The 24,238-nt window shown below is 41.5% G+C and overlaps 1 protein-coding gene across 1 annotated transcript in view; it reads right to left on the reverse strand.

Moving 5' to 3' along the window:
- Positions 1-824: 824 nt before the first annotated feature.
- lmcd1 (LIM and cysteine-rich domains 1) overlaps positions 825-24,238 on the reverse strand; it is a 62,034-nt gene continuing 38,620 nt past the window's right edge. Inside the window, exons 4-6 of the mRNA XM_043708407.1 lie at positions 16,804-17,178; positions 3,482-3,697; positions 825-1,477 (exon numbers count right to left, since the gene is read on the reverse strand). Coding sequence (XP_043564342.1) covers positions 1,316-1,477; positions 3,482-3,697; positions 16,804-17,178 — 753 coding nt within the window. The 3' untranslated portion in view covers positions 825-1,315. The remainder of the gene's footprint in view (positions 1,478-3,481; positions 3,698-16,803; positions 17,179-24,238) is intronic.

The raw sequence follows: 24,238 nt of genomic DNA on the forward strand, positions 1-24,238 counted from the left end.
AATTCCAAGTGCTGATATTTTGTTAGTGATCATCCGAAAGGATTTCACCTTTACAATAATATACAGCTGTATACATTGAATGCCAACGGCAGTTTAATTTTAGCTCAAACTCCCCCCACAGGAATGTCCGTTCAGTAGATTCCAGACTAAATTTTCCATGAGCCATTTCATGCCATGCCCTCAGGTTGTTTTTTTTAATTCTAAATATATAAACATTGAAAGGAATCTAGCAGAATCCCTCCACAATATTGTATAAAGGGACTGTACAAATGAGACTGCAATGTTTTTATCCTCAACCAGTATAAAATCTTGCAGCCTTAGATTGACAGGTTCTGAAGGGTGAAGGTATATTTTAGGTCTTGAAATTTGAATGATAAAAGATAGCCAGCCATATAGTGGTACTAAACACTTCACATCCATATCCTTCTTTTCCAATCTAATTGGGAGAGAAGAGATACCATTGGTTTCCCAGAGACCTATAAGTGGGAGAGGAGTTCAGTATATCAACACCCATTGCATGCTTAATCCAAACAATTTCTTTCAATATTTTCTGTCATCTATCCAGCAGTGATCTACAGCTGAATATCGTCACTTTTACAAATGTAAACCTACATCTAACAACTATTTATATAGAAGTATTTCTTTTCAAGCAGTCAGGGTTGTGTGCAGCAGTGTTTTACGGAGAAGGTGAATGCTGAGATTGAGCATTTTATTGAGTTTTGAGAAGATTTGTAGCTCAGGTTGAGGTTCTGGCTGTAGATTTGCTCGCTGAGCTGGAAGGTTCAGTTTCAGATGTTTCGTCACCATACTAGGTAACATCATCAGTGAGCCTCCAAATGAAACTTCCAGCTCAGTGAGCAAACCTACATCAATTGAGCATTTTATATTAAAAAAGGGTCATTTCTATGGATGGTAAAGTGTTTCGCTCAGAGGGGCATTGCAAAATAATCAATTAATAACACAAACCTCAACATGGTCTTAATATGAATCTTGTAGAGATTTTAAAGGATCCTTTATTTTTCTGCCTTTATATTCGATATGCTGGTTTATGTGTCTATGTTGTAAGATGGCGTCAGAGAGTGGTGACACTATACAATACTTTTCATTGTATTTTGTAACATGCATTTACAAAATACAGTGACAATAAATAAAACAAAAAAAATGCCCACTCTGTTGAACTACTTCACTCATAGAAACTGGTTACGGTATCATAGTTAGATCTGCTTCCTATGCTTTTAGCTGACTAAACTTTCTTAGCTTTAATGTGTACTGCATATGAAAACACAACATGGATCAGTGTTCCAGGGAAAGCCCATCATATTTTCTTGGTGCTTTTGTAACAGGATGTGCAGGACAGCTTGGATTGCTCCAGCTCATAGGACTTTCCCAACAGTGGCTGCTCACATTCCAGGCAGCAGAAATGTTTCTTGTGCCATGTCAGTCCTTCACTTTCTACGTAGTCTTCTGAGAAAATTAACTGTAACAAAGAAAGATTGCGTTCAATACAGGATTTTATTTCCTCAAAGCAATTCTCATTTAGATTTCCATCAGCCCTATTCCAGATACTTGTGTACCAATTGGGGCCATCACTTAAATGAACTACATTAAACCACGCAACACTCCAATAGCACTATGAAAATGTATGACTGGAGTACTTGAACTTACGATCTTCTGACTTAGCATACGCTATCAACCCAGCTAAATGCATAATTTCATGACCAAAGTATTATCAAACTCAAAGACTGGACCCATAAATTTGGTTACTACTTACATCATCCCATTCCAGACAGATGCACTCCACTGGATTGTATATGGTGTTGATACTAAATGCCAATCCAAGGCCTATGGAATGTTACTTTTATAAATATGACCATTAAGTTCACAAGATCAAGCCCAGCATGCGAGAGATCAAACCCTCATGGGGAAAGCCCAGGTTGGAGTGACTGCAGGCCCAAGACTAAAGAATGACTATAATTTGGAACTTGTAACTTTATTTTTTATTTACTACTTTATACTGTAATATTGAACTTTTAACTTATTTCTTTGTTGCCATTTTTTGCTGAAGATTTTGCGTCTACTTAAGGTGGAGCCTTGAATGGCAAAATGGAATGTTTTCACTGTACTCCTGTATCCCCGTATTTGAGTACACGTGATAATAAAACCTAATTCTACATTTGAAAGTAAATATCATAATTGTGTGTAAAATTAGCCTTTGTACAGATTTCCATTGAAGCGTGGCCAGGTTAACTCCAAAGAACAGCCAGAGTGCGGACCACTGTTCACAAATCTGTACGTTAGGAATAGATTCATATTTTGGTGTCATCTCTGGGCATGATTGTTAAACTTAGATAGAGCCACTGATCCTGATGTCTTACATGATATATTCAGAACCGTGGGTTAGTTTGAAGATCAATGCTACTGATGGTTTTTCTGACAGCAATATTGTGTGGAAAACATCGGCAGCCAATAATGAAGATCATAAAGGGCCCTTTATAAAGGAGAACTTTTATACCAGACTGCAAATAGCTGCTACAAATCACCCTGCACTCAAGAGCACAAGGAGTAATGAAGAACTGGATCCTGTGGACCCTTTGTTCTTATGTAGAAGGATGTGGACATGTATCTCTTTATTGGGGTGTTACTACATGATGCACACTCAAAGCAAAGAAACTGAAATGTTATGCTGAGATCCTCTATAACCTACAATTTTATTGAAATGAGACATGCTCTCCATTGTATGATGTAAAAGATTGAATGAAATCAGCATGACAATGTACAATCTGTGGCCATTTGAACAAGATGAAGAATGCAATAGATCTTTCAGTTTTATTCTATAGATTAAGGACAGCAACAGTTTGTGAATTATTATAATTATGTACGTACTTAATGATTATCATTGTGCAATCTCTTTATTGTATTAAACTTTATTTTTCTTTAAGTGATTGTCTATATCTATGTAAATAATTATGATTACTTGTTTTCATTTGTAAAATCATCATAACTTGGCATCTGCCATTATAGTGATTTTTCAATAAAGTGGTTATCTATCTCTCTCAATCAGGAGCTTGGCTGAGCAAGTAGAGTGGGAAAAAAATTACTTCCTTCAGGTTCTTTGCTCTGCTGGTGAACTTGTACATCTCTGACCAGCTTACAGTTCTGCCAAGTTCATCAGAAGTGCAGAAACTTTCTGAAGCTGTAGCTGTGTTATTCAGGACCGACTGTACTGTTGCAGCAGTAGCTTTACGTGTGGATGGTTGCCCTGGGCATCGCTTTATTTTGCAAAATCCAGAGTTGCAGAATGAAGATCACAGGAGGTGATATCTGTTTTATTTGGACCCATCCAACAGAGTATCACTACAGCAGTGGCAGTGGTCCACTTGTACAGTTTAATTTGCAGGCATAAGCCAACACGAAAGACTATGTTGTGTGACCAAATTTTTTCCACGCAGGATACCAATGTTTCCAATTACAAAAAACCCACCTCATCACAGGCAACACAGCGGTACTTCTCACTCTCACAGAAATGGCGACCACATAGGAGCTTCCCACTCTTCCAAAAGTAGATGAGATCCACCAGAGGTTCTCTGCACCAGCTACACAAAAAACACGCTGGGTGCCAGAGCCTGTCATACCCTGCTCGCTCCCCATACACCACGGGGTTCTCGTTGCTAACTGGCTGCTTGCAAAGCTCACAACACTGAAACAAAGGAGAGAAACCCAACTCATGAGTGACAGTGCAATAATAACTCAACTAAACACTTACATCAACAAAACAGAGTTTAATAACAAGGTATGACGTTGCCCTTAGCAAAACCACAATGAAGCTCTCGGGAGCAGAAATAGGAATCTTAATTGTGTCAGACTCATAAATAAACTTTCCCAATAGTAAGATGAAAGTTGGGAATTAAGTTCTCTGAACTTTAAAGGTTCAGTTTACCAGCAGCAAGCGTGAGAAACCATTTTGTAGGCATTTGGGTGTCATGCATGTTCAGTGAAAAGACCTGTTCACCAGAATTAAGCTACCTTTCATAATTAAGTTATCCATATGTAATCAGGCCATGCCTTCTAATCCTTGACTGCATACAAGCGGTATACCACAGATGAGGCATTGTATTTGCTGGAATTTGGAGTGAATAGCCATTTCTTTGTCCCCTGTGTGGAGCGTTCCTCAAAGAGGTATTGATTGAGATTGGATGGGGGAAATTAAAGCGGTTTAGAGCATGGAGCAGGCTAAGTGAAGCAGACTGTGTGGGGATGAGAGGCATTGTGCCTCCTGTCAAGGGAGGAAGGGTAATTTCTTCACAAATGTGGTGTTTCTGTGACTGGGCAATAGAAGGATCTTCTCGACAGGCAGTGTAGTGGATAAATGGTCCTAAAGAATGGGGTTGGTGATGTCCTTATTGGAGTCCTTAGGATTAAATTTTAGGGTAGTCAGGGGATGGAACAGTGACAATAAGAGCAGAGTGAGACTTAGTAGATTGACAATCATGTGGGCACCATCTGGACAATGTTAAGCAGCAGCCTCAGAGGGATGACATTGCAGTGAACACTACCTGATAGGTTGACAGATGCATTCCCAGGCTGCAACTCCATAAATAATGCCCAATGTTCAATCCTATACACGGCAAGATACTCACAGATACTACTGCTATTTTACTATGGCACAATAAATGGTGCATCCACAGACCTGTAGCCACCAATTGAGAGGGAATTAAATGCAAAGCCTGAAAGACACAACAACATTGTGGAAACTGGCAACATAATAAAAGGCAACATATTTGACAACTGTGATTAAACATGCATTTTCAAGTGAAATTTATATATGTTCAGGCCTGTGTCACCACTGTGCCTTAATAATGTCTTAAGCTTTCTTTTCACACCAATACCCCTGAAGCTTTCTCAACATCCACAGCTAAGGTGAAGGCAGCTGCTGACTGCTGTACCCTGATGACCAAGGTGACTTTGGCTGGTATCCTGGTGAGCTGGGGATTAGAGGAATCCAAGTCTGCTGGTGCATCCTCCTTGGCCTCACCTGTGAGAGACACTGTGGCATTGGAAGAGGGGAATTAGAAAGGCAATGTCACCTTTTGAGTATGCTGGAATAAAACATCCATTCTTTACGCTTCTTTTGCATGTGAGTGTGGTATGGCACATCCATCAAGAAAAGGGGCACCTGAAGTGATATTTAGGTGCCTTATCCCCTTCTTGTCTAGTGAAGCTGCACCCATGCCAGCACAATGGATTACAGGTCCAAATGCATATGCCGCAGCCACTGCGTGTTCTACTGGATCTGGGTCTCCAAGACATGATCTCAAAGACAACCAAGTGCTCACATGCCAGAGACATGATAATAGACAGAATCTGGATGGCTTCCTCCATCCTTTGCTTAATTCTGTTTGCAATCTCTGGAACCTCTGCTTCATTTTCTTCTGTTGACTCGACATCTCCAACAAGTCTCTTAAAGCCAAGTTTACAGGCCTAGATTTTCTGCATCATCTGCTTCAGGCTCAACAGGAGCCCGCCTCCTCAGTGGTCAGATCCTCCCAATTTCCTAATGTAAGGGGTAAATTTAAAATTAACTCCCGAATCACGGGTCAACTGAGATCCAAGGAGCTTGGAATATGAGGTAATGCTCACTAACCTGTTTAGCAGTAGTCCTCTCTGAAATTTGTCCATCAATACCAATTTGGCGTTAAATAGGGCTAGTTCAGCTGCAAGTGGCACTGCTTGTCCAGGCTGAGTCTGTCGCGGAACCCACCCTGTTTACACTGCGGAGTGAAATTCCCAAATGTAGACCTATCCTCTTGGTTATGGAATGCCAATGTGGCAACATTCCCTGCATAGCCAGGACCATAAATGGCAGTTGTGCGTTTGACTGAAGCATGCCTTTGCACATTTCAGGGTAAAAACTTGACAAAAGTACATCACCTTTCAAGAATAAATTAGTTAAAGCTTTACCGGATTAATTTACAACTACAGCAATGAAACTTGGACTGATTCCCTACTCACATTCCCCAAACTGAGAATGACACATTGTTTTATCTGTCTGGATTGTGAAGAAAGGAGTCTGTGAATGATATCAATCACACCGCTAGCTCTCTGCCCCCCCCCCAAACAGACTATACTTCTTTTGTATATTTTACCATTCACTCAATTGCAGACAGCCACATAATTACTTCAGAGTTAACAAAAAGTTTTGGTTTTGCTACCACCACTTCTGTAGCAATCATCAAGTGAGAGGAGATATATTACTGTACCAGAGATTTACTTTATAAATTATTGAGGCCTACAGGTGGTTTCCAGCTGCCAATTTGTGCCTCACCACTTGGTGAGGTCTGGATTTAGCTGTCTGTAAAAATGGGCACTGACTAATGCACAGAGAGAGGAAGACAAAGGTGGGGGAGCGAGATGAGAGAGTGAGAGACCAGGCGAGAACAAAAAAATAAGTAAAACAGAGAACTGAAAAGTGGTGAAATAAATGAACAGTTTAACTACTTTGGTAGAACAATTGGGCAGTACACAGAAAATTTCCAGCTCTTTCACTAATGATGCCAAGAAACGGTCAACGCAGGACAGACAAGTTGACTGTCTCAGTGAAAGGAAGGGCAAAATAAGATGGGAGAAAAACGTAGAAACAGCCAATTCATTACATCTGCATTTTGTGATGTTTCACTGACAGTCTTTGGAATCTGCCATTCCAAACCAGAAACACAAATCTTTGGACAAAAAGATTGCGATAGGAGGAATGGAAGAAAGAAAATCTCTTCAATATGTTGTTTAATACTCTTCTTTGTGTATAGGGGAGGCAAGGTCTGATGGTATTGTCACTGGACTAATAATTCAGACACCCTGGCCACGTCCTGGGGAGCATGGGTTCAAATCTCACCAGAGCAGATGGTGGCATTTGAACTCAGTGGGGATAAAAAAATCTGAATTTCCAAGTCTAACGATGACCATGAATCAGTTGTCGGAAAAATCCTTAAGGGAAGTGTCCTGCCATCCTTACCTGATCTGGCCTACATCTGACTCCACCTGCAGCAATATGGTTGACTCTTAAACTGCCCTCTGGGCAATAAATGCTGGCCTAGCCAGCGATGCCCTCATACAATGAACGAATAAAGGGAAAATCAAATACTACTTGGCAGTGAGAAATCTGTCCCATCTATACATAAATGGTACTTTGAAATGATAAAACGTATCTAGATCCAACACTTACATCTATATTTCCTTTAATACTCCTCAGATACTATCAGAAACAAATGGCTTCAACACCTCAGAAACCAATGTATGTTTAGAACTGTATTAATGCTACAAAGTGACAATAAAACAAACAGTCAGGAAATGGAAGAATCTTTGACTCAAAGTCTTGTAAATACATTTTCCCCATAGCTGCCCCTACTCTTTCCCTTGCCTGCAAACATAATAGCTTTCAGCATTATCAAACTCCTTGATCAAATCAAGACAGATCATTTCAATTTTCCATCTGTCCTGTCTTGCACAGGTTCTACTGATTAAATAATGCATTAATGTCAGAAACCGGCAACAGTTGGCATCTACTGAACTGGATCAAAGAGACAGAAAGATCAAATGCTATTAACATATGGTGATAATTTTTAATTTTCAATGAACATGTGGTGCAACATCTGAAATCAGAAAGATTTTAACAGGACAACATTCAAATGAAAATTAAACTGTCAGCATTTCTGCGACCGGTAGGCGCACAATACTGGTCCTCTACTTTTTGTCATTTACATAAATGATTTGGATGCGAGCATAAGAGGTACAGTTAGTAAGTTTGCAGATTACACCAAAATTGGAGGTGTAGTGGACAGCGAAGAGGGTTACCTCAGATTACAACAGGATCTGGACCAGATAGGCCAATGGGCTGAGAAGTGGCAGATGGAGTTTAATTCAGATAAATGCAAAGTGCTGCATTTTGGGAAAGCAAATCTTAGCAGGAATTATACACTTAATGGTAAGGTCCGAGGGAGTGTTGCTGAACAAAGAGACCATGGAGTGCAGGTTCATAGCTCCTTGAAAGTTGCAGGTAGATAGGATAGTGAAGAAGGCATTTGGTATGCTTTCCTTTATTGGTCAGAGTATTGAGTACAGGAGTTGGGAGGTCATGTTGCGGCTGTACAGGACATTGGTTAGGCGCATAGATAGGATAAATAGACAAAGTCTTTTCCCTGGGATCGGAGAGTCCAGAACTAGAGGGCATAGGTTTAGGGTGAGAGGGGAAAGATATAAAAGAGACATAAGGGGCAACTTTTTCACGCAGAGGGTGGTATGTGTATGGAATGAGCTGCCAGAGGAAGTGGTGGAGGCTGGTACAATTGCAACATTTAAGAGGCACTGGGATGGGTATATGAATAGGAAGGGTTTGGAGGGATATGGGCCAGGTGCTGGCAGGTAGCACTAGATTGGGTTGGGATATCTGGTCGGCGTGGACAGGTTGGACCGAAGGGTCTGTTTCCATGCTGTACATCTCTGTGACTCTATATTCAGTAGGGCATGGTTACCATAGAGGAATCAATCTTACCTATCTTAACAGTGTTGAGTGTCTGACAACTTGTGGGTCCCAAGAACATTATTTGAGTCAGCAAAAAAGGCCAGGCATGATTATGTTAGATTTTCAGACCAGCAGCATTCTGTATCATTGGACTGTAGGACTCCTATTACTAAGCTAACTACATTGATGGGGTGAGGAGAGCTATGAAGAAATTCCTAGCCATGACACTTCCAGCATCATCAGCCATAATAATCCCTTAAATAGCAAAGGTGGACACATCATCACGGTAATGATGTGTACTTGGTGTCCTTGTATAATCATCATGCAGCACAGAAACAGACATATGGCAGGAAGGGGGAGTAAAATAATGACATTAAATGTAGAACTGCAGAGGTTTATAACACAGAAAGAGGTTATTGAACCTTTGCTTATTCTTAGCCTAAGATCTCCTAAATTAACTGTCCTGTTCTATTGTCTCCAATATGCACCATATTTTTCTCTCCTCCAATGTTTATCACAAAAGAATAAATTAGAGATTGTCACAAAGGAATACAACAAGAACTTGTGACTTAGTTTTCAGCAATCTGCTGACCAACAATGCCTTGAAACAGAATTGCTGACCAGGATAACAACTATATTCATTTTCAGATCATCTCAAGACATGTACATAAATATCTTCTGATAAATATTTCCTTGTATTCATGCATAGGTGATAGGTGATTCTGGTTTGGCAAGCATTTATTGCCCATCCCTAACTGCCCCACAAACTGTGGCTTGTAAGGGCCATTTGAAAGGGCAGTTAAGAATTGACTGCATTGTTTTAGGTCAGGGATCAGACCAGCTAACGTTGGCAGGTTTCTTCAGTAAAGGGCATTAGTGAACCAGATGGATTTTTTACAACAATCGACAATGGGTTACATGTTTGCCACTAGGCCAGATTTATTTTAAAAATTGTATTGGAATAACCGCCTTGGCAGGATTTGGACCCATGCTGCATAAGGGACTCATGAGCAGAACGACAACACCATAATGCTAATGCCTCCCCCTAGCACACTAGCATCTGGGCATGACAAGTGTTCTCATTTCACCTTCCGGGGAAACCTGAAAGTTGAGAAGGAAGGCTCAATCCTCAGATGTTTATCGTGAAAAAAAATTCAGCTGTTGGACATTAAGGAGGCATTTGGAGAATCTATGAAGGTTTGGCACTCTGGCTCAAATAAATTCTGTAATGTTTCTAGCAGAAAAAACTGAACCTTGCACATTTGGGCTGTGTCTGGAGAGAATTCCTGAAGGTGAAAAATACAAAGCAAAAGCAGCTCTGTCACATTGAGAAAAACAATTTGCAGAGTTAAAAGTATTACATAATATTCATGTGGAGGAAAGGCAAAGGTGATGACTTGCATGGTTTTGAATACCAGATAAAATAAAAAGGACTGTGCGATGATCCTTGACTTCAGTACTATAGGGATTGGGGGGGGTTTGGGGTGGGGTGTGGGGGGGGGTTGGGGGAGGGAGGGGGGGGCATGCCATTCAGATCCTAGAAGTCAAAAGAGGACTCCAACTGTCATTATGGTATTGATAAGACAGTGTTGACATAGTGACAGTTAGAACAATAGCTTATATTTTTATAACATCTTTGCTGCACCAACAAATCACAAGAGTTATTAAACAACATTTGGCACCAAGCCACACAAGTAGATATGAGGAGAAATCACTAAACATTTGGACAATGACACGGATCTTAAGAAGCGTCCATAAAGGAGGATGCAGAGATTGTGCAGCAGCAAAGTTTTGGGAGGAAACTTGTAAGCCCAGAATCTTTGCAAATGAAGTTTCATTCACTCATGATGGGGACGATTAAAATGGAGGATGCCCAAAAGGCTAGAATTGGCGAAGCCTAGCTATCTCAGAAGAAAGTATGAGGTTACAGAGTAAGGGAGGGATGAAGCTTTGGAGGGATTTGAAAACAAGTGTTAGCATTTGAATATGAGGTGTTGATTAACCAGAGGCCACTGTAGGGTTAGCAAAGACTGGGTTGATTGGGGAATGGGGTGTGGCTCAAGTAAAGACATTGGTAGCAGAGCTTTGGATTAGCTCAAGCTTATGCAAGGTAGGAAATGTTTAGGGAATAGAAAGGCATGGTCAAGGTTTTCAACAGCAGTTACACTGAGGTGTTATGGATTCAACCAATGTTTCAGAGATGGAAATGGATGGTCTCAGTGATGGTGTGACCAGAAGTACATCATAGGACCAAATATGACACTGTGGATGCATACAGTCTGGCTTAGTCACAGGCAGTTATTAGGGATGGGAATATTGCCCTAGTTGGGAATGGAGTTTGTGGTGGTAACCAAAGATGATGGATTTATTACTGTTGTCACAGTTGCACAGAGCATTACTTGGTGACTTTGAAAGATGTAGTTGAAATTATTGTGGCAACGGGAGAAATTGATTGGAAAGAATTCAAGCATGGAGTTCAGGGCAAGATGTATGTGGATTTGGGGGAAATAGCATATCCAAGGAGTTTGATCAGGAAAGGAAACTTGGAGATTGGATGGTCGTGTACTTTGCAAAAATTGAGGGATTAAAGTTGGAGGTTTTAAGGAAAAGAGAGATCATAGTAAATTTGAAGAAGGGAAGAACAGAACCTGAAGAGAGAAAACTGTCAACAATGTCAGCTAACATGGGATTCAGGAAAAGAAAGTGACTGGTCAATGCATCAGAATGTGAGTCCCACGTCAAGGATGAGTTTGGTTTGTGCTAGTGGAGGAAATAGAAGCGAACCAGAAGTCAGAGAAAAATGTTTAGTTGAAAGTCATTGGGGGAGCCTAGCCCAGTTGGCTTGAGGAAGAGACAGAAGCAGCTGAGGTAACTGCAACTGTGGTCTCAGCAAATAGAATCCCATGAGCTCCTCATCAATGTTGAATTTAGGAATTCAGAAAAAATGCACAAAATTCAAATTATTTTCACATCAAATTCACTGTTCTCAGACACAGCTTGAATGTATAGAGCATTTACAGGCTTCTTGAATATAATATAATTTGTGACTTTAAACCTTTACACATGGGCTAATGTATATACAGCAGTATTCTCTAAACTATAACATGATAAGTGGCCCGTCACTCTGTTTGATGGTGTTGGATAAAGGGAGGAACACTGCCCAGCACAGCAAGACAGCACCATACTTTTCTTATAGCAGCACAGAAGCTGTCACATCTACCAGAATCTTAAAGCATTTGTATAACAGCTCAACAAAGAATGGAGACTAGAAAATACAGTGCCCCTATTAGTGCCTTGATGGCTTCAGATTATCAAGTCAGCCTTGTACCAACTGAAATATTAGATGCGAGTTTATAAAAGGTCTGTGCATTCCTTGGGATGAGATGTCACACTGTTTGAAGAAAGTGGTAAACAGGACAATATTAAAAAAACCCTTAAACTTTTCTAAAAAGGCAAACATTAGAATTTTGGAAGTTAACAGTGAGCTCTTTGTGTTGAATGTAATCAGCTAGCCACCAGGCAAGGAATGTAATTTCAAGCATAGCCAGAGATCAATTTACACACTTTTATTCTCTCCCTCTCCTCAACAAATATCTTTACCTGTACTAACAGGCTTCCAAACATGATGACTACCTGCCATCTATCACATTCTAGTCCGGCTACGACGTGTGTCGCAAAAAGTCATCACTTGTGGCCCTCACTGTGCACCAGACAGAACTGAGATCTGCAATACATCATCCAGCTCATAATTTGAACCATAACTAGTTTCAATTAGGATTGGGGCATCCATGAACTCTCCTAATTATGGCTCACATTTTTACACATGGTTGCAATTTCCAACATAATAAGATTGCTAATCACTTTAGAATCTAAAATGAAATGGCCTGTGGAGCAGGAAAGCCTCCAAACATTAGAGAAAGGTTGAACTATTGAGGATAATACATTTCAATTCAAAATGGGAGGTTTCAAAATATTAGTCCCCAACTTCTGGAACTGATTTATTTTTCTTTGGACTTCTGATGAAAAAATCTCCCCTCTCCTGCACTGCATGATGACACAGATTGCTCACCCATTGTAGACCCCATCGGAATGGCTAAATGTGCACCAGAACAATACCCACCCTTTCTTCGCAAATATATAAATGCAAAGATAATAAGTGACTCTTTTCCATCAACAAGAAAACAACATCTTCTAATTACAGTTGGTGGAAACCATGACCAATCATACATCACATCATAAGTGAATGTAGGCAATCTGAAAACACACTGGTATTTTCTCACGGAGTTATGTATTTGAGGTTTGCCTATTGCACATTTTCAAGATCAGTTCACTTCCCTCTTATTAATTAACTCTGTACATCTGACTTCAATTCATTCAGACCCTGGTAATTCTACTGTAATTAGTGGTTCAGGAAGGGCAAGGGTCAGAGTTCAGGTTCTAAGGTTTTATCAGAAAGCGCTTGATATTAGCCAGGCTCTGTTTTGCAGCTGGACATTCTCAGGTTTGTATTCCATTCATCATTACAAATGCTTTCAAGTGGTTGTTTCAAGTTACAGCTATATTGTCTCTACAAAATTCAACTTCTCAGTGAATACGACAGACTTGGTTTTTTTATGTGGTCTTAAGAGCCATGTTTGCTGTCCCAGGAGGGAAAACTATACTATAATAAATGGACTTCGAAGCCTAGCAAAGTTATATAAAAGATTACATTGCCAGGCTTAATGGTGCATTTTGTCACTCTGACATCCCTGAATTGTAACACTATTGTCGTCAGTAATTGAGGGTAATCTCAATAATCTAAGGCCTGCTGAGATTTTTCAGCATTATACTTTTCTTTCAGAGGTATAGCATCTAATTTTCATACACTGAACGACATTTGTGACTCAAGAATCAACCTTTTCTCAGCTCTATAGCTATCTGTCAAACATCCCAATTGATCCCCATCATTCAATCCCATGGTAATGGAGTGACATTTCACCAGCAATGTGTTCTTTGTCTGAAATTTAAAAAAAAAATTAGGTGGAATCTGATAGGGGCCTGAACAACGTGAGCTCTCAGTGAGCAATCTGAGAGAATCACCTGAGAAATTGAGCAAGACCTATCTCAACATTGGGAGCAACAGGATGCATTTTCCAACAAAGTTCCAGATGTCAAGACAAGATTGTCACTAAGTAGCAATAAGATGTCAATGAAGCTTGTTATCAGCTCAATTAACCACATTTCTCACCTCACTTGCATTAGTTTCCTATTCGACATTCCACCATGAGGAATCTAGTGCCAAGAGTTCTCGGAATGGAAGTGTGAACAGGTATTTGGCAACTCCAGCTCATCTTGGACACCCAGTACCAGTGTGCAGTGACCACACACTCTCTACATCCATGAGCCTGGCTAAAGGCAGTTGACAGCTTCATCAGCATGGGCACACTTCCAATACACTTAGAGCAGGCTTTTGCAGGTCAATCATAACATCGGAGTGCAGTAGCACCAATGACTGCCGTATGGCTGCTGGACATTTTCCACAGGATGCAATGCTGGTCCTCTCTTAGTACTCACCCTCTATGAGTGCACCTGGATTCTTACCGCATCCCTCCTTGCCATGCCTTTGCATTTTGCACTTTCTCTCATCTGCCAGAACTACGAGACTCACAGTAATTCTGTTTTGCCTTGCTATTTAGCGCAGGCACAAAGCCAGGAAGCTTGTGAGCAGCCCTCTGTCAAATAAAGGGGGACAGCTTTCAGTAAGGAGGTCCCTGTATAATAAGTCAAAGGCAGCTCCTATTGCAGCTCAGGGGCATGGATACACAGTCAATCAGCCACTCCTTGAAGGGAAATGAAACGATGCCAGGCACCTCATCACCTGTCCTGGCTATTTCTTCTCTTGTTGGCTGTTTCCTCCTGGAGTGATTGAGAGAGATGGAAGTGACTGGCACAGGCATTATTGCTGGAGCAGGTAGGGAAGGATGGTGAGGTGTCTCGAGCTGGCAATTAGGCAACACAGAAGGTTACAGGTGTGGGAGATTTGGGTGGGTGAGAGTGATTGATAGCAGAGTGAAAATAAGACAGCACGAGTCTTAGTGCAAGGTAGGTGCAGGAACGGAGATACAGCGAGTGTGAGGTAGCACAAAGAAAGTTGTGGCACTTGCTCTGGCAGAATGAAGCATGTCACTGACTACCTTACATTCTTACTGATGCCCAAGACTGCACTGACTGAGTGGCAACCTCAGACTAGGCCAGTAGGGTCGTGGCCTCCTCTGCCTGGGGATGGAAAGTACTTCTCTTTTGCACCACTCCATCCACCAGGACTTCCGGTCCATAATGTGAGGCACCAATTTCCCATTATCTGTCATGCATGGGGGACAGGGTAGTTCTGGACTGACAGAACTTGCCTCCATGTGCAGCAGTCTTATAAAGATGGCACTAGTGCCAGAGTGCTGGTCCATTCTGATAGGGACGAGTTGTTCAGAATACAAGTGGTAGATTCAGGCTAGAATTGGATAAGCCTTAGGGGTTGATAGGTACTTAATGAAGCCAGTTTGGATAAATAGCAAAACTCATTAGATCTAATGGAGTGAAACTCTCAATGAAACTTGACAAAATGGATGCTAAGCCAAAAGAAAAGGTAAGATTCAGCTCATTGTTCTTTGATGCATACACTCCTCTTGGACAATCTGCGAGTAGGCTATTCCGCTACATCAGGCCATTCTAGGATGTCAAACCAAGGCACAACTGGCAGCTGGTACACCTTTAACTTGATGAGGTTTAGCAGTTGAATGAAGAAACCTTGAAAGCTGGGCGAGCCAAGAGATTTGTGGAGTAGAGCTATCAAAAGCTTCGGAACTGAGGTAGGTGAATAGAGTTGAGGTACACATCAATCAAGATCTGACTGAACATGAAACAGGCCTGGATGGTCAAATAACCTACTCCTGTTCATGTCTTCAGGATTGAGGTGCCGAAGCGATAATTAAATAGAATGCCACTTAAGATCGTAGCATTTAACCTTTTTCTTTAATAACTCAAAAGACTGAACAATATAGGTCTCTGTTTTTCACCTTTCATAAGACTTAGAATTAAGCTGCACCAAACTATGCTATTCAAATCAGGCATTTTGGACAAGCAGAAACTTGTTCAAAACTATCACAATGGCACAGTTGTAAATTTATAGTACTAGGTTTTCAGAAAGAGCTTTTTCATTTAAGTCTTCTAGAAAGGAACCTTTCTTTAATAACTAGCACAGAAAGTATATAATCAAGGATCTCTTGAAAATTTTGAAAATAAAATGCAAATACGAAAGGAGCATCAGAAGACAACAGGTGATCTAACATTTTCCTTTGGTCTTGAGCCAGGGTGAACTGTAAAAGCTTCAAAGGTCACCCCACTTGTATTAAAAGTGAAAGAGGGCAGAATGACAAATATCAAAGACTGGTGAAGTTTGCCTTGTCCTGATCTGTGTTAGCACTGCTGCCTCACAGCGCCAGAGACCCAGGTTCAATTCCCACCTCAGGCAACTGTCTGCGTGGAGTTTGCACATTCTCCCAGTGTCTTCTTGAGTTTCCTACGGGTGTTCCGGTTTCGTCCCACAGTCCAAAGATGTGCAGGTCAGGTGAATTGGCCATGCTAAATTGCCCGTAGTGTTAGGTGAAGGGTTAAATGTAGGGGAATGGGTCTGGGTGGGTTGCTCTTCGGAGCATCGGTGTGGACTTGTTGGGCCGAAGGGCCTGTTTCCACACTGTAAGTAATCTAATCTAATTTGTCCTTTTCTTCAATGACTAAATAAATGTTGATTGTAAAACACACTGCTTGTCAATCACTTGCTCAAGGTTACTGAAGGGATGAAAGACAGACGCACAAATAAAGATGCCCAGCTCTGCTTTCATTTGCTACTTGCAGTGAACTGCATGAAGTTCCAATTCTCAACATTGTGATTGTTGCAGCAAGTGATGGGAAGGACATTAAAAGAAAAACTGAAAGAAGAAGACAGCAAGAAATAGTTAGAGAATGACAGAAAAATAGAAAGGACAATAAAAACACTTTGAACCTTTTCACGAGAGTGCACAAAATCAAAGTGCCAAGTAGTTGTGCTGAAATGCGCAATCATTCTAAAAGAGCAGCGAGAATATTTCCTGATGTGTACCTTGGAATAATTGGTTTCACATGTGCCAAAAGAAGCTATTTTCTTTTGGAAAAAAAAGTTTTAAAATACACACGAAAGCTAAATGCATCCACAAGTATCTTATTTCTTTCATACTTTGATGTCTGACTTCAATTTAAGCCAAATTACACTAATTACTCACATATTCATTTTTCTCTTGGGCCTTTGTCGGCGTTCCATTGGTTGAAGCAGGACCATGCTGAGGCTCCCCCTTTGCTATCTTGCCATTGCCAAATTGCCCCGTGGCTTCGATTTTCTGCTTCTGGTTAGCTTTTTCTTTGGCACTACCCACCTGGCCTGGCAGTGCCACTTCTCCAACTCCCAGCGACTCGCTCTTGTACTTCCTGACAAATTCCTCCATGGTTTTCACCTCACTCTCTGACAAAGCATGGCATTGGAAGGGATCCTGGTCGTAGACTGGCAGCTGCCTCATTAGTTGCTTACGGCGATAGTAGGCCCCTTCTGTGCCAGCAATTGGTTGCATTTCCTTTGGAATAAGTTCCATATAATGAATAGCCTGGCAAGTGGAAAGAGAGATTTGGGTGGGGGGGAAAGGAAAAAAAAGATTTTTGAAGTGTTATATCAAACACATGGCTTTAATTCCTGCCAAGTTAAAGCCAGAATTTCATTTTAATTTATAATAACAACATAACATGTGCAGAGATAAAATATTCATTTCATTCACTTCAGACTGCAAAATATAAAGCTTCTTACGCTTTACAAACATTTTCTTTCATATTGTAAAGTTTTACTATAAATGGCAATAAATTATTGCCAATCGTTGGTGTCTGCATATTACTCATTCTGAAGCACTAATGGAATTCTACAAATATTGTGTAGTTTGGAACATTTCTCTGCTGATTGCACTGTCCACTCCTATTATATTAAAATTCAGTTCTCGTTAAAAGTATTGTTACTTATTTATCATGTCAGATTTATTCTCCAGAACGTCACACTGATTAAATTTCTTCCTCTTGAAGACAGTTCTGGAATACTTTACATGTAATTAAAATTTCAATGACAATGAAAAGATTTTAAAAGATAATTCTTATTATCATTTTAAACAGACATTGTTTTGGCACCGAGCAACACCAGACTGAATACACATGGGCTGCATAAGATTTCAAAGAGTTGGAGTAGAGTAACTGGACAGGAATTTACTGGTAAAACATCAGGAAATATCTTTCTTGGCTGCAGTCCATGCGTGTCTAATGGATAAATAAATAACTAAAGTAGAACTCTCACTCCTCCACTGACAGTTCAGCTTCCTTGGGAAAGTGGGATGAGGAGAGGGGGCACAGCTTTCTATTCTTCTTGCACCTTCTATTTTGCATCCTCTATCACACATATCCTCAAGTAACAGGACACTCTTCCCAAGTTGCTGGAGTGCATCTCATGGTTACAGATGTCCCTCGTGCTTGGCTATGTTGGTATAATGACAGTCTGTAGTCTCCATTACTGAGTGTGAGTATTCTATCAATAGTAAACCACATTGCAGATTCCGCACATCAACTGCATTGCTCTGTTGCTCGGCTTGATGTTTTGCACTCTTCAGAGAAATATTTGCCCCATGTGTGGGCAAACTGCAGCTGCACAAAAATGTTTCATCATTATCCTCAGCCTAATCAACCACTGGCACACTGAAATCAACACTGCATTTTTTTTTGTTCACTCATGGGTGTGGTTGGCCAGCATTTATTGCATCCTGGATGCCCTTGAGAAAGCGGTGGTGAGCTGCCTTCTTGAACTGCTGCAGTCCATTTGCTGTGGGTAGACAAACAATGCACTTAGGGAGGGAATTCTAGGTTTTTGACCCAGTGACAGTGAAGGAATGACAATATATTTCCTAGTCAGGATATTGAGTGACTTGGTGGAGAACTTGGAAGTGGCAGCGTCCCAATGTATCTGATGTCCTTGTAGATAGAAGTGGTCATGGGTTTGGAAGGTACTGTCTAAGGATCTTTGGTGAATTTCTGCAGTACATCTTGTAGATAGTACACATTGCTGTGACTGAGCATCGGTAGTGGAGGGAGTGGATGCTTGTGGAAGTGGTGCCAAACAAGTGGACTGCATTGTCCTAGATGGTGTCAAGCTTCTTAAGTGCTGTTGGAGCTGCACCATCCAGCTAAGTGGGAAGTATTCCATCTCACCCGAGTTGAGCCATATAGATGGTGGACAGACTTTGGGGAGTCAGGAGGTAAGTTACACAATGAAGTAGTCCTAGCTTCTGAGTTGCTCTTGTAGCCACTGTGTTCATGTGGCAAGTCCAGTTGAGTTTCTGGCCAATGGTAACCCTCAGGATATTAGCAGTGGAGAATTCAGTGATGGTAACACCATTGAATATCAAGCAGCAGTGGTTAGATGAGAGATGGGCTCTGAAGCAGCTGCATCAGTGTCAACGGTTTTCCACGTGTAAATAAAGGGTGACTTGGTGATTAGATACTGATCTCTCTAAAGTTATTTCAGTGGCAACAAAAGCAAATATCCTGAAGAAATTTGCTCACAAAAGTCAGATTTGAGTTGGGGTAAACATTTCTGGCATCATGCGTTAAGTGTGTTCCAGGCACCCCAAGTGACCTTCCTGGCTACGGAGTTGACAAGACCGGGTTGGGTGATCAAGTGAGGGCTTACAGAGCTTACATCTTTCGTTGGGCTGGGGAATTATGACAGCAAGTTCATACATAACCTGGCTTCCTTCAGCTCCCAAAAAGGGTCTGCCTTGGAAACGGTCACATAGCCAAGCCAAGTCATAGTTTTCAGGAAAGTTAAGAAACAGCTATCATCCTCTATCACACATAAACACACCATAATCCCAGGTGAGATCTGGCATTGGGAAGCGATGCCTCCCGGTACGACACTGGGGTAATATCTGCTTGAAGGTGACCCATTGGAGAAGAATGCCCAGTAGTGTGTGTATCAAGGACTTTGGCTAATGCAGAGTGTACATATGCCCAGATAGAGAAGAAAAGTTTAATGGTCATATTTAGACTCAGGAAATTTCACCAATACCTTTATGGACATAATCTGTAATAATAACAGACCATAAATTCCTACTAGGTCTACTTAAACAGGACAAGGCGGTGCCACCCATAGCTTCAGGCCAAATTCAGCAATGGGCTCTAATACTATGAGCATACAATTAGAAGTTGGAACACTTCCACCAGGAGGTCAAGTAGAGAATACAGATGCACTGCACCCCCTCCTGCTGGCAGGTACACCACCAATGGTACCACCACTGGAAGAATCCGAAATGGTTTTCAATTTTATGGGCACACATCCAGTTACAGCTGATAACACCAGTCTTTGGACACAAAGATCCAGTTCAGACAGAACTGAAGCAGCTGGTGGTGATGGGGGAAACCAAAGGGCCATCACAACCAGTATAGAAACCTTTCTGGTCATGGACAGACCAGATCACAGTGGAGAAAGCCATATTACTATGGGGAGCAACAGTGATTGGTTCAAGCAAAAGTCGCTGCCAGATACTCTACCTGGGTCATCAAAAGTTTTCCAAAATGAAGATGTTGGCGAGAAGTTACGTCTGGTGGCCAGGGCTGGATGCAGATTTAGCCACTTTGGTGGGGTAGTGCCTAGAATGCCAACAAGGACATAAATTACTGCCCGCAGCTCTCCCGCATTCGTGGGAATGGCTGGGTAAACCCTGGATTCAATTACAAGTTGACTTCGCAGGTCCTTTCATGGGCTCAGTGCTTTAGTCCACTCAAAGTGGATGACGTGTATAGAGTTCATTCATCAAACACAAGGACAATGATAGAAAAGCTGTGAGCATCTTCTATAATACATGGACTCCAGAAGTGTTGGTCATAGATAACAGGGCATTGTTTATCCCCAGGGAATTTGATTATTTCCTCAAGTCGAGTGGCATTCGACACATAAGGACAGTTCCATACTATCCATCATCTAATGGTCTGGTAGAAACAGCAGTCTAAACTTTAAAGGCAGGCTTAAAGAAACAGCCTACAGCCACATTAGATACCAGTTGTCCCAGTTCACATTTGATTATTGGACCACCCCTCATGCAACTGCAGGGATAATTCCAGCAGAATGGCTACGGTGGAGAAGATCCTACAGAAGCGAAATGTGCCCAGCTCCTCAGAGCTGATGGAACCCCAGGTTCTCCCTCTCCATAAGCCATTGAAGAGACCTCAGAATCTGAGATGACACCAAAGGATGTTGCCGTCTCAGCACCACTGTCATCTGCTGAACAGGATAAATTTATTCTGCGACGCTCTGGGTGTAAGAGGCGAGCTGTGTGTCAAACGCTGCCATATGCACAGTTGGAGGCATCTGACCTAGTGCTAAAACACCCCAGCAGGAGCTCAAAGAAAAAGAACCGGCCTATATCCTCAGACTCAGAAGAGGTGGGATGTGACGAAGTCAGCCAGGTAGACATCATAGAACATGAGTTCCCCGATCGGGGCTGTTCATCTGATCCAATCAGGGAGCACTGGCTGACAGATATGAAATAGAATGTCAGACATCTTAACACTCTAACAGCTGGCTCTGTGGGAGTTGGATTAGTATCAAGGACTTTCCATGGTTAAATAAAAGGTGCCTTGGTGACAGGATACTGGCCTTTGTAGTGTCATTTCAACAATTATTTTCCTTTGTGCCAGATATAACTCCAACCACCAGAGAGGTTTCCCCAATACCCACTAGTTCCAGTTTTGCTAGGGTTCCTTGATGCTACACTTGGTTGAATGCAGCCTTGATGTCAAGAGCTGCCATTCTCACCTAACCTCTGGAACCCAGCTCGTTTGTCTATGTTTGAACCAGGAGCTGAGTGACCCTGGGAGAACTCAAACAGGACATCACTGAGCAGGTTATTTGTTGACCATACGCTGATTTAAAGTGCTGTTGGTGACACCTTCTATCACTTTACTGATGATTGAGAGTATTCTGATGTGGTGGTAATTGGCTGGTTTGGATTTGTTCTATTATGTTTATGTACAGAACATACCTGGGCAATTTTCTACTTCCATGGGTAGATGCTGGTGTTGCAACTGTACTGAAACAGCTTGGCTCGGGGTTTGGCAAGTTCTGGACCACAAGTTTTCAGTACTGTTGCGGTGCTGGAGGGAAACTGGCAGAGGCCGAGATGGATCGTCCACTTGGCATTTCTGGCAGCCATGATGGTTGCCATTCAGAAAATTCCACTTCACGAAGGCAAGATTGCTCAAAGAAGTGGACTACTCTGAAGCCAACCTGAACATACCAATCTATGAGGACTTTGAGAATCTATGTTATGCTTAGAACAGTACAGGTTTTGATGAGAAAAATGAATGGCATGGTGTGTGCTGTGACAGTAGGACCTACTCTCTTGGAAAGTAATCCAGACATAACAGGATGAGCACTCTCCGTGCCACGACATTCCATCTGCTCCAACTGAAATTCAAAAAGAAGACAGTAAGCAGTAGTGATCAGATTGTTAATTACATTGTGAATATATGTAGCCATAGCATTCAAGGCCAGCTATCTAATAATGCACAGTGCAATGAGTGCCTTACACCTAAATTTGAAATGGTGCAAGAGACCATAGATGAAATGATGATGAAGTCAGAAAAAGTACAAAATCCACTCTTTTTCCCAGGACTCACTAAGGAGTAACAAAGGAAAACGATGGTAACGTTTCAGAAAGCCTGCAGATCCTGACACGAATATCAGGGAAATTAACCATCAACGTGTCTGAGCCATTTCGATAATTATCCTCAGGAACCAATATGCATGACGGCATCTGAATTACTGAAACACAAACAAAAGTTGCTGGGAAAACTCATCAGGTCTGACAGCACCTGTGGAGAGAAAGCAGAGTTAACGTTTCAAGTCCAGTTGACCCTCCTTCTGAAGGAGGTCTGAAGGAGGGCCACTGGATCCAAAAATTTAATACTGCTTTCTCTCCACCGATGCTGCCAGACTTGCTCAGTTGTCCCAGCAATTTCTGCTTTTGTTTCTGATTTCCAGCATCCGGCATTCTTTCTTGGTTAAACCTGAATTACATCCAGTTTCAACAATACATCTTTCAGAAAGGTCTATGAGGTAGCAAATATAAGCTGGAAAACCCAGATGCATTTCGCCCACTCTACCACAATGGGAACATACTTCTGAAAACATCAGGTTAGTGGGAAAACAGACCAAGGATGAAGCTGAGATCTACAAGTATGAAATCATCTGGTCCTAGTTGATTGCATCCATAAACTACTACCCAAATAAGGGCACTTCTTTGCATCATCCATCCAAAAATGATGAAAACCAGAGACTTTGTAAACAAGTAGTGTCACTTATTACTGACCAGTTTACAGTCCAGTCAGACAACTGCTGACAGAGAACCAAAGATTGAACTCTCATTGTTGTTACCACATGCTTAATTTAGCAATCATGAAGATCCCAAAGCATGTTAATTATCCAGCCTGAAGCTCTTTTTATCTTGCATTGAAACAACAGCCAAAGTATGTAAATTCGCTGCATTAAAGAGCACGGCAATTTGGGTACGAATGATTTGAACTCATTTTCACACTCAACTTCATGACTTTGAGCTTATGCATTAATTGCCTGACATTTCTGTCAACCATTTCCCACGCTGCTCATTAAATGAGCTTCAACCTTACCCACACAGGAGTGCGGTTCCACACAAATTTTCTGAATTTATGCAACTTTGAAGGGGTGTAACTTTATCCACACCCATGGAAGGACTGCCAACGACAAGGGGCAGGTTTAAAGTAATTAGTAAAATAGCAAAAACGATATGGGAAGAAAAGGTTCAGGCAACGAGTGGTCAGGATCCGAAATGCGCTGGTTCAGGGCATGGTGGGAGGAGGCTGTTTTGATAGAAGTAGTCTGAAAGGGAATTAGGTGGCTACTTGAAAAAGAGCAATCGATAAAGTTATGGGCAGAAGTATGGAGAATACTGAAGGACATGCGCATTTGGAGAGTCGCTGAGAATAAAGTAGGCTTAATGGCCTCCACTGTGTTGTGACATTTCTTGGATTCTGATTTTTAAATTTTTGAATGCAGAGAATCCAAAGTATAATATCGGATATGTTGTGCGGTTCTAATTCGGCTATTTTTTTGCAAAGTCTTTCTCATTGAGACACGAAATACGCTGCCGGTATGCTTCTGGAATCAAATTGATCAGCATTCAAAATTGAAAACAATTCCCAAAAATTTCTGCCCTTCTAGGTGGAATTTGGACTGATAAGCCTTAGGTTTAAAGTGTCTCTGAAGTGGCCCAGATGGGGTCTTAAGCTACAGGGTTAGCTTGGACTCAGCTCAAGACACCATCTTGGTCAAAGAGTCAAAGCCTACATTGTGAATGAGTGCCCAGAGGAGCTAGCCTCTAAACAGCTAACTGCCACTAAAATACCTGGTAGTTCTCACTGAAAAGGCTGCAGAATGTTTTGGTGGCTAGCACTTCCAACTACTGCCCTCACCCAACAACAAGCAGCTCTTTAGGAGTGAAGACAGTGTTGATGTAAATTCCAAGCAGTTCATTAATGGGTTCCCCATTTCATCTTCTCTTGCTGCTGAAGCTGTAAAAAGGATCGCATTGGGACACTTTC

The sequence above is a fragment of the Chiloscyllium plagiosum genome, chromosome 18 (genome assembly GCF_004010195.1).
Source record: "Chiloscyllium plagiosum isolate BGI_BamShark_2017 chromosome 18, ASM401019v2, whole genome shotgun sequence".
NCBI lineage: Eukaryota > Metazoa > Chordata > Chondrichthyes > Orectolobiformes > Hemiscylliidae > Chiloscyllium > Chiloscyllium plagiosum.